We start from the raw sequence: 14,629 nt of genomic DNA on the forward strand, positions 1-14,629 counted from the left end.
TTTTTTTTCAGAATATGCACCCAAATTCTATCCGATCATTTTTTTTTTTTCAAAAAACGTTTATTTTTAAAAAAACACTAAAAAGAATAGAAAAAAAAATCATTTTATCAAAATTACGTATTTGGTACCATGATCTTATTATCATATAGTTCCAGATTATTTATTTTCGGATTATGTCCTTAGCGGATACCATATATTAATTTCATCCTAGATTATATGGAGTAATTGTGGTTTTTTGACATGAGTAATTGTGATTATTTTCTTTATTTTCATGTATTAAGATCATATTGCATACCAAAAAAAAATGTATCAAGATCATATTTTGAAAACTTCATCTCATACATTACTATGATTTGACTTATCTTTACTATTTTTAATATATTTTCTTATTATTATTTTAATAAATCATCAATAACATATTTTTGAGATTTCCAATCCTAACATTTTATGCCTAAATTAATGATTAGTTGGATTAAACTTCAACATAGTATTTACATAGATTACAGTAAAACCAACTAAATTTGTAAAAACAAAAAGACATATAACTTTTTTTAATTTATAGAAGATTTACCGTATCTCAAAATAGTAGGTTGTAGGTAACTTTTTTTTAATAGTCAATTTAGCATTTGGAGTGTACTTGAATACTATTTAAACACGCCGATAAAATAAAAGTGTTGTTTATGATTTATGGAGTCAACGATGTGTTTGTAGTAGGATAGATGGTTTATCTCAGACCTCAAGATCTTACAGTTTTTCACTTTTTTGGTTCTACACTTCTTGAATTTTGTACTTTCGAAACTGCTTAATATTTGAATTGGCGAGTCCATGGCGGCGGAGAAGCAAGTTGTGTTCCTCAGTTTATACGGGGAGGATGTGCCGGACGGGGTCCCAAGCTACCTGAAATCTGGCCTGGAACGCAGCGGAGTCAGCGTGTTGAGACGGGATAACAAAGTGTCAGAAGACCTTCGAACGGTACTGAACAAGATCCGGGAATCGAGTTTCGTGCTGGTGATCTTCTCTGTCGGTTTCGCCAAGTCACGCGAGTGTCTTGACGAGCTTGTGCTGGTGAAGAAACGGATGGACATAGGAAAGCTGCGTACGATTCCAATCTACTACAAGTTGGAGCCAGAGGACGTGATCCGGGTCCAGGGTTTGTTCGGTAAAAATCTCCTAAGGCGCGAGGAGGAAGAACATAAAACCGCGATGAGGAATAATATGGAGGCTTTGCTGAGATCGGAGGTGAGGATCAAAAACTGGAGAGAAGCTTTGAAGTCTGTCACGACGACAAGGGACTTCATGTACCGAGAAGAAGATGAGTAAGTTTTGTTTAGCTGCATTTATGATGACAAGATTTTATCCAATCCAAAGGTCTCATAGTCATAATATTGGTCTATATTGGTCTCTGCCAGCTTCATTGAAAAACTAACCAAACAGGTTAATAAGGCTTTTACAAAAGATGATCCCGCCACTATGAACCAATTGTCTCAGGTTTGCCTTTGTCTTGACTAAGTCATTATTGAATCTATGTTAGATCGGCCGTGGAAATCTGATAACAGTTTTTATCTTATAAAAGTCTAACATAATTTGAAGTGTTATTTATAAATCCAATTTCGTTGAGACAGATCACGATCAAGAAACGTAAAGAAGATTTGCTGTCTCTTATGAGAAGTATGGGTTTGGGGTTTGAAGGAAACTTTAGGTGATTTGCTCTTGTTTACAGCAACACTAATTGCTGCCTTCATTAAAGTTTTTCACTCAACTTTCACTTCATTTGGCTGCAGCTGGGAGACATATCCCATAGATAAACTCTCCAAGCAATGTGAGGAACAATTGAGCAAGTTGCTATCTGAGGAAACTAAAAAGAAGGAAGGTGCCAACCCAATACCAGTGTTTGAGGTATTTCTCCCTGTTGCTCATTTTTTCTGATTAAGCCGTGACACACCACGAGACCATTTTTTATTCTACATAAAATAGAATTATATTTTTAAGGTTTTCTTATTTAGTATTAAAGTTATGAAAAATTTACATTTTTACATTTTTAATATTTAACATGTGATATACATATGTATAACTTGGTTGTTTACTATTGCTCATTTTTTCTTGCTACCGTTGTTGTATAATGAAATAGAATATTCCAAATCAGTTTAGCAGTTCCAGTGTTTTCTTAAACCTGTCAAGATTGAGCAGTTCCAGCTAAACTGGCCAAGCTATCTTTTTTGTTTCTCGATTGCAGAAATCTCCCACAGTGAATAACCAAGTGTTCATCAGCTTCCGCGGCCAAGATGTGCGCTCCAACTTTGTCTCACATTTGATACGTGCCTTGCAAATGTATGGGATCAATGTTGCGTTAGACATCCATGAAACTGTCAGAGGGCAGTCACCTTTTGAATCCATTTCCCGAATGATAAAAGGTTCGAGTATTGCTTTGGTAGTCTTCACTCAAAACTACCTAGAGTCCAAATGGTGCTTGCAGGAGCTGATGGTGATAAAAAAATACATGGATGAGGGAATGCTCAGAGTCATTCCCATCTTCTACATGGTGGAGCCACGCGACATGAGGATAAAAGAAACGGGAGTGTTCGGTAAGCATTCAGGAAACACTGACAAAGACACAATCCTAGCATGGGATGCGGCTCTACGGTCAGTCAGTGCAAGGATGGGCATTAAGTATGATGCAAGTCGCGGCAGGTGATTTGATAAACCATTAACTAGGCACATGGTTATGTTTAACAGTTATTCGTCCCATTAATCATTTTTTGTGTTTTTTTTCAAATCCTTTTGCAGCTCAGAGAGTGAGCTTGTCATGAATATTGTTGCGGCGGTTCAGCAATTGTTGGCGGTTATTTAATCGAACTGTTGACAAAAAAAAAACACACACTTCTTTCTGTTTTAGGGCCTTAAGGGTCCATCTATAAACTTGATTTCTTACGGTTTTGTATTTGATATTTCAGCATGATGCACATAATGTCACGCTAAGTACTTCTTGCTGGTTTATGCATATCTTTTATAAATGTTATATGTACGTGCCAAAGACCGAATTATAGAAATATTGATTTCAAACCAAACCGATTTTATTACTGAAAATTTGTTAGATTTCGTAATTTCAGTATTAACCCCCCCCCCCCCCCCCCCCTAAACAAGTCTTATGCAATTGGTCGAAATTTCATATTTATTTATACAAATTCATATTCAAATAATACTTTTAAAAAAGTTGAGATTAAATTATATAATTAAGTTCTGCTAGCAGAAACAAAGTAACTTCAGTAAGACCGCGCCACACTAGATGGTTTGCTTTGTATTTAACAGCTAAAATGTCTATCCGACTGCATAATTAGAGGACCAAGCTGCAATTAAATAACACACAAACTAACAAACCATTGGAACATAAATAGTTTGGACCAATATAGTCATTTAGACTTACCATAACCAAGTCAGTTACCAAACCGAATATGTCCAGCATCATAAGTCATAACACCTAATTTCTGTACATATTAATTGAAGAAATTTAAATATATAAACTAAAAAAGGAGAAAAAGCTTTTGAATTACAAGAAACAGAATTATGCCTAGTTTTACAGTCTCAAAACTCTCTCTATGTGTACAAAGTACAAACTAGAGAATTCGTCTTTCTCATCCTCCCAAAATCCTAACCGATCGGTAAAACTAACCCGAATATTTTCAAAAGCAGCTGAACAAGTTTACAAGCAAGTAAACCGGTCTCACACACCAAAACTCTTCTACTCATTCCAAAGAATAGTTAGAAACCAAGACATTTGCCTGTGGAGCTGAGTGGATATAGACAAACTCCATGCTTTTGCCTGCCGGTAACGATTGGATCCATGAAGGGAAACCATACGAGTTACCGGTTTTGGTTACACCCCATATTGGACCATAGAGTTTGGTGAATGATATCTTCAAATTTGTCAATGTTTTTGTAGATCTATTGGTTAACCTCGTTGAATATCGATAGTAAACCTTTCCTTCGTCCTTCCATGAGTTTGTCATCTTCTGCGATATGGTAATTGGACTAGGAGATGAAGCTGCTATACAAAACAAAAATTAAGCAAATTGGTTAAGTTCTTATACCAAATCGAATTGGTTTTTCACGATGAGTTGGTATAAGATGACAAACCAGGAGGTGTTGTGGGTTTCTTTTTTGGTAACGGTGCTGGTTTTATGACAACCGGACTTGGAGTTGGACTACCACCTAAAATCAGAAACCCGGTTAACCAAGTCTACTATAAAATTGGGAAGTCCAGAAGTTAATTATAACTAGTAGTAGCATAATATTTTTGATTAGACAATACAATGTGCTAAATCTTACCGGGGAGCAGCTGGTCAGATCCCCTTGGACCGGAAATTAACCGGGCTAGTACACCAAGAAGAGGTGCATTGTTGTAAGTTGCTGGTTCGGTTTGCTCGTAATTGTCCCGTTGGTCAGCGAAGTTATCGTAGGCATCGGGTCCACCCACTATAGCTCCGGTCAAAACATTTGGATCGCTTCCTTTTCGACTATACCACGTGGCGTAACCACCACGGCAAGTCACAAACTTTTTATCAACATTGAAGGAGACAATCGACGAACCACGGTGATGAACTTGTCGTGGATAGTTCACTCCATATCCAACCATGTAACTCGTCGCTCTTGGGTTGTCTCCGAGGATGTAATCCACCTAGTTAATTTCAATTTATTTATCAAATTATATAATTTGCATAGATCTAACGTTATAATTTAATTTCTTAAGTGGATATGGGAACAAGTAGTGTATTATATAGAACGAATAATCAAATTATCCATTTAGAATATAAAATTTTGAATATTCAAAAATATCCGAAATATATCCCGGATTCAAAATTTGGCCCAAAATAGTACTAGTTGTAGTAATAAGTGTTTTATAATAGTACTACTACTTTCAAGTACACGAATACAGTTTCAAATTCAATTATATGTTTGTTTTTATTTTTTGGTAAAAGGTTAAAATTTTCAGTTATATGTTTATTATAGTTTCGTTTTGGTTCCATATTATGGGGGTGAATAAGCAAAAATCAGGAAAGTTTTTGGGGCAAACCTGTGACTTAGAAAAATCAAGGAGTTTGGATGGAGAAATGTTTCCTTGAGAACAACGTAGATCTCTTTTGGAGGAGGAGAGATAGTCGGAGTACACGGCGGATAAGAAAGAAGCGCTCGTGACAAACTGCATATTGTTCCAGCTTTGCCGGAAAATCAAACCGCCGGGAGTTTTCTTTATGTTTTTGGTGCCTTTACCTAACAACGAACACATATATTGTTCTGCTTTCTCTTGGTACCTCTCGAAGACGGCAGTGTGTTCTCCTGCTTTCCCTTGCATCAAAACCTATAAACCAAGCAAAATTTCTCGGTTTAGTAAAACCAAATTAAACCGAATAAACTCGTTTAAATTGAAGTGAATAATTACCTTGGCGACAAGGGTTTGAACGCCCGCATACTTAACGTCCCAACTGAATTCCGTTATCGACCAGCCCGTACCGCCCATCGAGTCGCCGTTTTTGCCGAGGTAATCTACATAATATTTATCATTGGTTGCTTGGTATAGCCACGCAGCAGCCCAGAGTAACTCATCCTGGTTATACAAAATTACGGTTATAATGAGAATTAATGGAATGTATATATACTCAAACTCAATGACTTATATGTATAAGAGTGTTTGCATTTAGACTATAAAGCCGCGTTTAGTACATTGTAACCGCTGACTGATCGGTAGTATTTTTGTGCCACGGTAATGCTGCTGTCGTATTTGCCTCTGTATTTGTCCGCAAATTCAAATAGCTGGCAACATAAGAATTGGGTTAGGATCAGTGGCAAAACTCGTAAATATTATGAATTTAGAAGGTGATTTCTACTATCTACGTTTTTACGTTTTTGCACCTTTTAATTCCGGTTCTGACAAAAAAAACTAATTTCAAAATGTTATTTAGAGCTCCTTCTATTGCAATCAAGCATCACTAAAGGAGTTCAAAATTGTAAACGTTTTGGTTTGAGATTTTAGAACCTGACGGGCGTGACAAATTAGCTCGGCTGAGTATGCTGGATTAGAGCGGCGAAAAACTATGGAAGCGGCAGCCATTGCGGCAGCTGTTTCTCCGGCAAGATCCGAACCAGGATTGTTCCTATCAATCTTGTAAGCCTTACGATCAGTGGTCATTTCCTCTGGCCTTTGCCAACAATAATGGTCCGATTTACCATCTCCCACCTACACGGTTACAACAAAAAAAATTATCATAACCAAATTCAAATTAGTCTAATTAATAAAGAAAGTGATAAGTGATTAGAGTGTTACTAATTATTAATGTTACCTCTCCATAGAGGACGTTAGGTTCAGGGTGGGCTTTAATGAAATAATCAGTTCCCCACTTAACGGCGTCAAGGGCATGGCCAAGTTCGCCGTTAGATTCTAGCTGGCCACCGTATTCTATGATGCTCCAACACATTGTGGTAACCGTGAATGCCATCGGAAGCCCGAACTTCACATTGTCTCCGGCGTCATAGTATCCTCCAACTAGATCCACCTGCTCAATATTTAAAAAATGTGATTCAAATTAACAACTATAATGTAGTATTGATAATCAGCTGCTTATGTGACGTTTTAGGTGGCCAAAACCATCCAAACGCTTAGATTTTGATCATATTAGTTAAATAATAGGGTCAACTGAAAGTCAAATTATTTTTTTGATCTAGACAGCGGTTAATACAATTATAAATTGTTATTGTATATATAACTTTATTTTATAAAAATTAAAATAATAATGGAAAAAATCTGATTAACAGAGTTTTGGATATAAGTAGAACTTAGCATAATTTACGAATTTCAACTTTAATGAAAAAAACAAAAAAAAAAAGTGGAGCTTACGCCGCTTGATTTGCCGTCGTAAAGACCGGAGTGAGATCGCCATGAAACTCTCTGGTTGGGAGGAAGGTGTCCTGACCTCTGAGCTTCAAAGAATAGAATGCTTTTGCTCAGAGCTTGTTTATAGTCGTGTCCTGAAACTGCAAGCTGAACCAACCCAAGAAGAAGAACAAGAACAAGGATCGAAATGGTGATAGTAGAACCCATTAGTAATATATTAATATATGTCTTTTTGTGAAAAATTATGAAAAAAAAAGAAGCAAGTTGGATTCTTATCAAACAACTAGACTCAAAAGATTAGTAGTTGGTCCTTCTCGGACTTTGTTAAATTTTAATATATGGGTTTCTCCATCAAAAGCTTGAGACTTTGATCCTTCGTAAATAGAGTGAGAAGGAGATAGAGCTATGGTTTGGTGAATGAAGTTGAGAAAAAGTGAGGTTTATATGGAAGAAAGTGAAGGAAGGTACCAGGAGGAGAGAAAACGGCAGAGATTTAATGTTTTTTTTTTTTTTTGAAGTTATGTAGAATGTACGTACACTTTTATGAATGCAACAATGTGTCGGCAGGGCAATGTTCAGTTCAAATTTAGACTGAAATACAATAGCTTCTCTTTTTTATATAGATTTTTTTTTTGTCAATTAAGCTGGATCCTCAAAATGAGGTGAGTTTTTACAACAAAATTTAATATAAACAAAGCAACATAAGAATAAGAGCTCCATAAGCTTATCAAAGGGATTTTCAACTTGAACAAGTTTCACAATATTTGAAAAGTCTATTGGAACCAATGTGGATTCGTCATTGAAAACATGCTTCACGAGATCCTCAACCAAAGATTGGTCATAAATGGCTCTAGCGTACAACGCATTCGAGCTTGTAGAAAGGTGTTCCCCATGGGAAACAGTTGGAGGGCTTCTTGCCAACAGGAGAGGGTTCATGAGCATAGATACATAGTCCTTCAAACTTTTACAAACAGACCTCATGTTACTAGATGAAGCTACAATCGGGTTTTGCAGATAATGGGTATCAAACTGTAACAGAGCAGGTGGGTCCTCCCTCACATGAAGCTTAACGTCGTGGAGGTTAAGGAAATCCACACAAAGCTTGTAGTCAGTTTGGCCTTGAGAGTTAACAACAGACCCAAGCTTAAGATCTAGTGGTGATAGGTGGGGATTGGGTTCAAAGGGTATAAGCAGCGGGTTCAACAATTCAGTCAGTTCAGGTTCATACGTATAGCTACACATTGCAAACATCCGACCAGAGCTAAAAAAGATTCCTCGATGCATAAATCTATCAAACCATTCTAAATACGCCAATGTTCTGTTACCGAGGAGCCCTCGACTTGACCAAACAGAAGTAATGGGTGCTAAAGAGGGTGAGCTTGATATAAACTTATCGACCTCGGATCTGGGTGGGTTCATACTCGGTTCAAGGTCGGGAAAAGGGGCAGTGGCTTGATACGCATCATAACAGATATTAAACAAGACTCCACAAAGCTGCAGCCTTAGACTTATATCCGGTGACAAATAGAGTGCAATATCCATGTGGTTTTGAGGATTGATTAAGCTAGTCTTCCCTAGAAACAGAGTTCCTATGACCGAATGGGAGACATTTCTCTCCATTATCAAGTAAATACGAATCTGAGAAAAACTAAGCAGAGCAGTTGAAAGTTCAGACCTGGATATGTGCCACAGAGGGGTTAATGGGCCACAAGGATAATCGAGGCCCATCCTAGTAAACCCTAGCGTTGGTACAGTTGGGAGGAGAGAGCAAGATTCGCCGCCGTTCTGAAGGATCCGAGTGGCGTACGGCGATGAGGCACCTTGTTGGACCATCTGCCAGCTTATAAGCTCGCCGTGTGTCGTCGGCGTTCCCACTGGAGAAAGCACATCTGATGATCCAAGAGAAGCTCTTGCCATCAACGAAGTCCGGTGGGATGGAGACAATGGTGGTGCCGGAGCTAGTCCAGGTCTAGAGCCAAAAGATGTAGTGATGAGACCTTGCTCAGATGTATGAGATGTGAAGCGGCTGGACTGTTTTGAGACTTCTGAAGTAGGGTTCACGATCGGATATGCATCCGAGATCTGGTTCAGATCGGAGCTTGTAGAGTACCGATTAACTCTTCCGTCGGTAAAGTATTTGGAACAGAAGAGTTCTTGGAGAGTTTTGCTTGGATTTTTTGGGGGAGAGAGATTAGAGATAGAGAAAAAGAACAGAGCAAAGCTTAGGTAAATAGCAAAAGGGTTAAATAGATTTGTCACCCCCTCCCCCCCTCGACGCCGGCGAACAGAGGTCTCACCGACGCCGGAAGGCATGGTTGAGAAAGGGGTTTCGATTCCCCTGGGAGCTTTTTCTCTTTTTTTTTAAAAAAAAATCTGTTACACCCTCCTATCTCTTCTCTTTTTTATATAGATTATTCTCAAAATCTAAGAGAGAAGTCCATTTATATATATATATATATATATATATATATATATATATATATCTAAATTGGTCAATTAACATGAAGAAAATTTGAACCAAAACTAAAATTAAAACATGTTCTCGAAGTTTAAAACTTTGTAAGTGCAATGATATCTTATACATGTGATCATTACTTTGTCTTCTTGTAGTAGAACAGAATTTGAATCTATATATCTATCTATATATACATTTTCAGAAACATTTATGAAAAAATTCCTGAAGTTCCAACTTATTTACAACCATTCACATTTACAATTAAATTTATAAATAATATTCCTTAGTTTTAAATATCGGATATTCTTTCTAGATTCTCTCCACTTAATTACGAGTTTCCTTTTCAATTTGTTTGAGATTAGATTCTTCTGCAAACAAATAAAACAGCATTAAGTTAATTTCGGAAACAGAAACAAAATATCTTATTGATTTATACTAAATTGATTTTGCAGCTTTTTTTTCAAATTTTTTTTCTTAAGTTTTTCTACAATCAAAGAAAATCGCATTCACTAATACACTATAACAAAAGCAATAATATCTTATTAAACTATAATTCTACACTAGCATATTCCATAGACTCCTAACAAAAATCTACTCACCTTCCGAAATTGTGAGATTTCCAAAGATATTACATGCTTGCTCACCAAGCCTATTTTTAAGCACTCACATAACACCCTACTCTCATTGAAACTATAAATAGTTCTTTTTCACGGCAGCTCATAACAACACCAAAACCAAAAGTGATAAACTTATACAGAAAAACTTTAATTAATATCAAGTGTTGTGTTTCTTATACAATCTGTACTCATTTATCTTTGTTTATAACTGTATCAGATTCAAGATCCAAAAGTATTGTCATGGTCATGTCACAACAAGTCAACAATGTAAGCATCTACACTAAAGATTTGACTAATTCTTATCTCCATTTAAACTATTATAATTTGTCTCTTGATTTTATTTACAGGCTCCAAAGGAAAAGACTGTCAAGAAGATGATATAACGCTAAAGAGCTTCTTTTTAATGGCTATTATGTTTTTTTATAAAAGATGTTTTTGGTTAACTCTCATTCTCACTTCTAATGTTTATTTGTAGTGCAACTAAAGATGACAGATAGGTTTATTTATTTTGCATTCCACATGTAGTTTCTTACTGTACCTTTTAATTGTTTATGTTAAAAGTATGATACAATGAAGTGCATTTTTATCAGCCTCCGATCATTTACAAAGCAAACATAATATTATTAGCTTTATAACGTACAAGATGAGCCAACATACTGTTTTGATTTCGAAAGGAGATTCACAGTTATTAATCTACAAAATTTGGATGAATCGAACAATGAAAGAAATCGTTGATTTCCTCTCTGACTTTTTTTTTTTACAGTCGGCGGATGTTTTTAAGGGAATCCAATTTTCCTTTCTTATTCATGTCTTTGAATTTTATTAATATTAATTATTTCCATATGTTTATATCTCTCTCTCTTTTTATGTTAAAAATGTACATATTATACAAATTATCCTGGGGAGTAAATTATAGAAATAAAGCCTTCCAATATAAAGGAATAAATTATATATTAACTAATTTTATAAATAATAATTAGCATATCCGAATATATGTTTGGAAATTATTCACTTGCATATTCTATCCACAGTTATATGTGCACTACATATATAATGTAAGTGTTGTACAGAGTAACATGATCTGTTTAAAAACACACTAATGCGGTGCACAAGAACAACTAATTTAATTTATCAACTTCCAAATGAAAACAATTAATTGATATATACATCAAACTGGTGCTTCGTCTTTTTTCGAACGAGGGTATTCGGAACAGATCTTGGTATTTTTCTACTGCTAATGGAAGCGATTTTGGGGAAAGCTATGGAGACGATGTCAATTGCAGATGAGAGTCCTATCATACTTACGGAAGAGGGTGATTTTGGAGCAGCGGTGGAATGTCGTTTGAGTGTCCTGGGAAGATTACTAAACCGTACTTGTCAGAAAATGGGGAAGATGATTATGAAGATGCCTCGAGTGTGGGGAGTGTATGAAAGAGTTAGGGGAATAGCACTATCTAGAGACACTTTTCAGTTCATCTTTCAACTGGAAAGCGATCTGGAAAGAGTTTTGAAAACCGGCTTTTGGACTTTTGATGAATGGGGGATGATTATGGAGCGTTGGATGGAGAACCCACCAGAGTCTTATCTCTCCACAGTCCCCGTGTGGATCAGAATAAGCAATATCCCACCGAAGTTCCTTTCAACTAAGACTATTGAGGCCATCGCTGGTAGAATAGGACAAGTTAAGGAGATAGCTTTTGACCAAGAGAGATCTCAATACAATGCTTTCGTACGAGCAAAGGTAATTTTTGATGTTGCCAACCCCCTGGTTAAATCCAAATCTGTCCAACTTCCTAAGGGTGTTTTAGCTATGGTTGGTATTGAATATGAGAGGGTTCGGAAAAGTTGTTTCCACTGTTTACGCCTCACACATGAAAAGCATATTTGCCATTACCTCTGGAAGGATACCTTGGAGCAAAACTCGAATGCTACTCAAGCTACTTTCCCTGAAGTGGGGAGCCGAAGTTCTACACGAGATCACCGATTTCCAGAGGATCTGGCAGGAGCAGTAATCCCTCTCCTCTCTCAGCCAGCACCCCCAGGTGTCTCTCAGAAATCAAACGTTGTGGCTCCAGATGTTTTATCAGAGATGAAAAAATACTTGTACTCGGGTGATCCAGGCCTCATGAGCCAGCGTGAGCAGGTCTTGCGCATGACTCTGGAGTCTATTGCTAAGGACACAAGAGCTCAAAATTCACTGCTACGGCTTGAGCCTCCCCTTGTGCTCACTCACAGTCTGCATAAAGAGCAACGTCCAGTTTTTGAGTTTCTTCAGAATGATAGGGCTAACCTGATTACTGATAACCATGCTGTCAACAACCTTAATACACCAAATGCGGCAAGCGGAGATCACGAGAAATACTTGCAGAGTCGTATGGAGGAGGAGCCTAGATTGAAGCATGACGTACTGCCTAGGCAAGGTATATGTGAACTGGAAGCAGCGGCTGCGGATGGTTTCAGTACAGGGGTTACAGATACCGTTGGGGATAATGTGACACCGACAAGGAATCAGGGCCAGAAGAAGTTTGGATCATGGAGTAGGAAAGCCAACACTACCAACAACGGAAATCAGGAAGCACATGGTTTGGTTTTGGAGGCAACGGAAGCAGAGATACATAGGAATGCAATGTCTAAAAGAAAGCAGAGGGTGAACATGAGGTTCTCCCCAAGCTAATGAAGAGAGATCCAGCACTGAATGACGATGAAACTTCGATTGTAGGTGCAACCAATGCTGACAATGAGGTCTTGAGGGAAGGAGCGAGTAGTCTACATATGTCTGACAAACAAAGGGGTTTGGTGGTTTTCCAGAAACCACCCAATTCTCAATGAGTGTAACATGTTGGAACTGTCAAGGAATGAGGAGCTCCTCGACAGTTCGACGTCTGAAGGAAATGCGTCGTGAGCATTTTCCTGACTTTTTGTTCCTCCTGGAAACTAAAAACTCCAGTGATCACGTAGTAGGAGTTAAGGAGTGGTTGGGGTATGACCAAGCGCATATCGTCGATCCAAAAGGGCTTAGTGGAGGACTAGCTTTATTTTGGAAAGACTTGTATGTGGTCGAGGTTTTGCATTCTGATTCGAGAATGATTGATACTAAAATCATTAAGGGAGATCTTATTTTCTTCATCACATTTGTATATGGAGACCCTGCTCGCCATCTAAGACAGGAGGTCTGGGAGAGACTAATGCGGATAGGGATTCAACGAGATGAAGCTTAGATGCTCACTGGTGACTTAAATGAGATTATGGACAATTCTGAAAAGCTGGGAGGTCCTAGGAGACCAGAGAGCTCCTTTTATCCATTCCGTATGATGGCAAGAACATGCAGAGTTAAAGAGATTCCAAGCTTTGGGAATCGGTTGTCATGGGGTGGTAGAAGAGACAACGTCTGGGTTCAGTGTAGGTTGGAAAGGAGTTTTGGTAATAGTGAGTGGTTTACTCTGTTCCCTCGGGTGAATACTGAATACTTGGATCTCTTGGGTTCTGATCATAGACCAATTTTCACTCGATTGGTTGGAGATGACACAAGTTACAAGGGGAGGTTTATCTTTGATAAACGCTTGATCAATAATCCGGAAACTGAGGATATCATCAAAGAACAGTGGAGAGTGGGGAAACGGAGCTCCAGGAGCTCAGTGACAGGGAACTTAGCCAAATGTCGTTGTGCTTTGTCACGTTGGAAATACAGTAATCTGATGAATTCTTCACTGCAGATTCAGTTGCTTAGGAAAGATTTGGAAGAGGAATCAACTAAGCTGCACCCTAATTTCCAGAAATTAAGCCAGATAAAATGGGCTTTAGCGGTAGCCTTTTGTGAGGAGGAGGTGTATTGGAGACTTAAGAGTCCAGAATCCTGGCTTCAGGCTGGTGATAAGAATACTGCCTACTTCCATGGCAGTGTCAAGTATAAGAGGTTAAAGAACCGACTGATATCACTGGTTGATAAGAATGGTGCTGAACGTTTTGAGGAGGGCTCTAAAGGTACTGTGGCGGCAGAATATTTTTCTGAGCTTTTTAAAACCTCTAACCCATCTGGATATACTGATCTCTTGGAAGGTATGGAACCACGCGTGACTGAAGATATGAACTCTTTACTAGTGGCTCCAATCATGGATCAGGAGATTAAACAGGCGGCTTTTAACATCAAAGGGGATAGTGCTCCGGGTGCTGATGGCTGGACTGGTGCTTTCTTCCGTAAATACTGGGCAATTGTTGGCCAAGATATCACCAAGGAGGTTCAAGGGTTTTTCAACACTGGTTCTTTACCGCAAGACTGGAATCACACTTAGCTGTGTTTGATCCCCAAGAAGCCAAATGCCAACCTTATGTCGGATATGCGACCAATAAGCTTGTGCTCTGTTCTTTATAAGATTGTGTCAAAAGTCCTTTGCACACGTCTCAAACGATGCTTACCGGGTTTAGTCTTAGAAACACAAGGCGCTTTTGTAGCAGGGCGGTTGATATCTGACAACATTCTGATCGCACACGAGATTGTTCATGCTATCCAGACGAACGCAAAGTTTAATGAGAGTTTCATTGCCATCAAGACAGATATGTCGAAGGCGTACAATAGAGTTGAGTGGGACTTCCTGGAGCACCTTTTCATCAAGATGGGATTCCATAGTCAATGGATTCGTTGGATAATGGTTTGTGTTCGATCTGTTACGTTTTCTG

The 14,629-nt window shown here is 38.0% G+C and overlaps 4 protein-coding genes across 5 annotated transcripts; 3 read left to right on the plus strand and 1 right to left on the minus strand.

Moving 5' to 3' along the window:
* The first annotated feature begins 676 nt into the window (after positions 1-676).
* On the plus strand, positions 677-3,065 carry LOC104737097 (uncharacterized). Its single transcript, XM_010457197.2, has 6 exons — positions 677-1,316; positions 1,410-1,488; positions 1,623-1,699; positions 1,782-1,896; positions 2,234-2,688; positions 2,785-3,065. The coding sequence occupies exons 1-6, from the start codon at positions 826-828 to the stop codon at positions 2,846-2,848; spliced, it is 1,281 nt and encodes a 426-aa protein (XP_010455499.1). The 5' UTR covers positions 677-825; the 3' UTR covers positions 2,849-3,065.
* A 430-nt stretch (positions 3,066-3,495) lies between these two features.
* LOC104737098 (endoglucanase 19-like) lies at positions 3,496-7,471 on the minus strand. 2 transcript variants are annotated; one of them, XM_010457199.3, is made up of 9 exons: positions 6,887-7,471; positions 6,333-6,545; positions 6,029-6,229; positions 5,716-5,805; positions 5,435-5,599; positions 5,069-5,353; positions 4,324-4,672; positions 4,132-4,206; positions 3,496-4,039 (listed from the first exon to the last, which is right to left on the minus strand). In XM_010457199.3, exons 1-9 carry the CDS (start codon positions 7,088-7,090, stop codon positions 3,741-3,743), a joined length of 1,881 nt encoding a protein of 626 aa, XP_010455501.1. In that variant the 5' UTR covers positions 7,091-7,471; the 3' UTR covers positions 3,496-3,740. The 2 variants fall into 2 exon arrangements, with proteins under 2 accessions (XP_010455501.1, XP_010455500.1); XM_010457198.3 differs by having other exon boundaries at positions 3,496-4,042; positions 6,887-7,465.
* A 3,721-nt stretch (positions 7,472-11,192) lies between these two features.
* LOC147929823 (uncharacterized) lies at positions 11,193-12,629 on the plus strand. Its single transcript, XM_087480735.1, has one exon. It carries the CDS (start codon positions 11,193-11,195, stop codon positions 12,627-12,629), a length of 1,437 nt encoding a protein of 478 aa, XP_087336861.1.
* A 571-nt stretch (positions 12,630-13,200) lies between these two features.
* Positions 13,201-14,244, plus strand: LOC147929824 (uncharacterized). Its single transcript, XM_087480736.1, has one exon. The coding sequence runs from the start codon at positions 13,201-13,203 to the stop codon at positions 14,242-14,244; it is 1,044 nt and encodes a 347-aa protein (XP_087336862.1).
* Positions 14,245-14,629: the final 385 nt, after the last annotated feature.

Source organism: Camelina sativa, chromosome 13, assembly GCF_030686135.1.
Source record: "Camelina sativa cultivar CO46 ecotype springtype chromosome 13, ASM3068613v1".
NCBI lineage: Eukaryota > Viridiplantae > Streptophyta > Magnoliopsida > Brassicales > Brassicaceae > Camelina > Camelina sativa.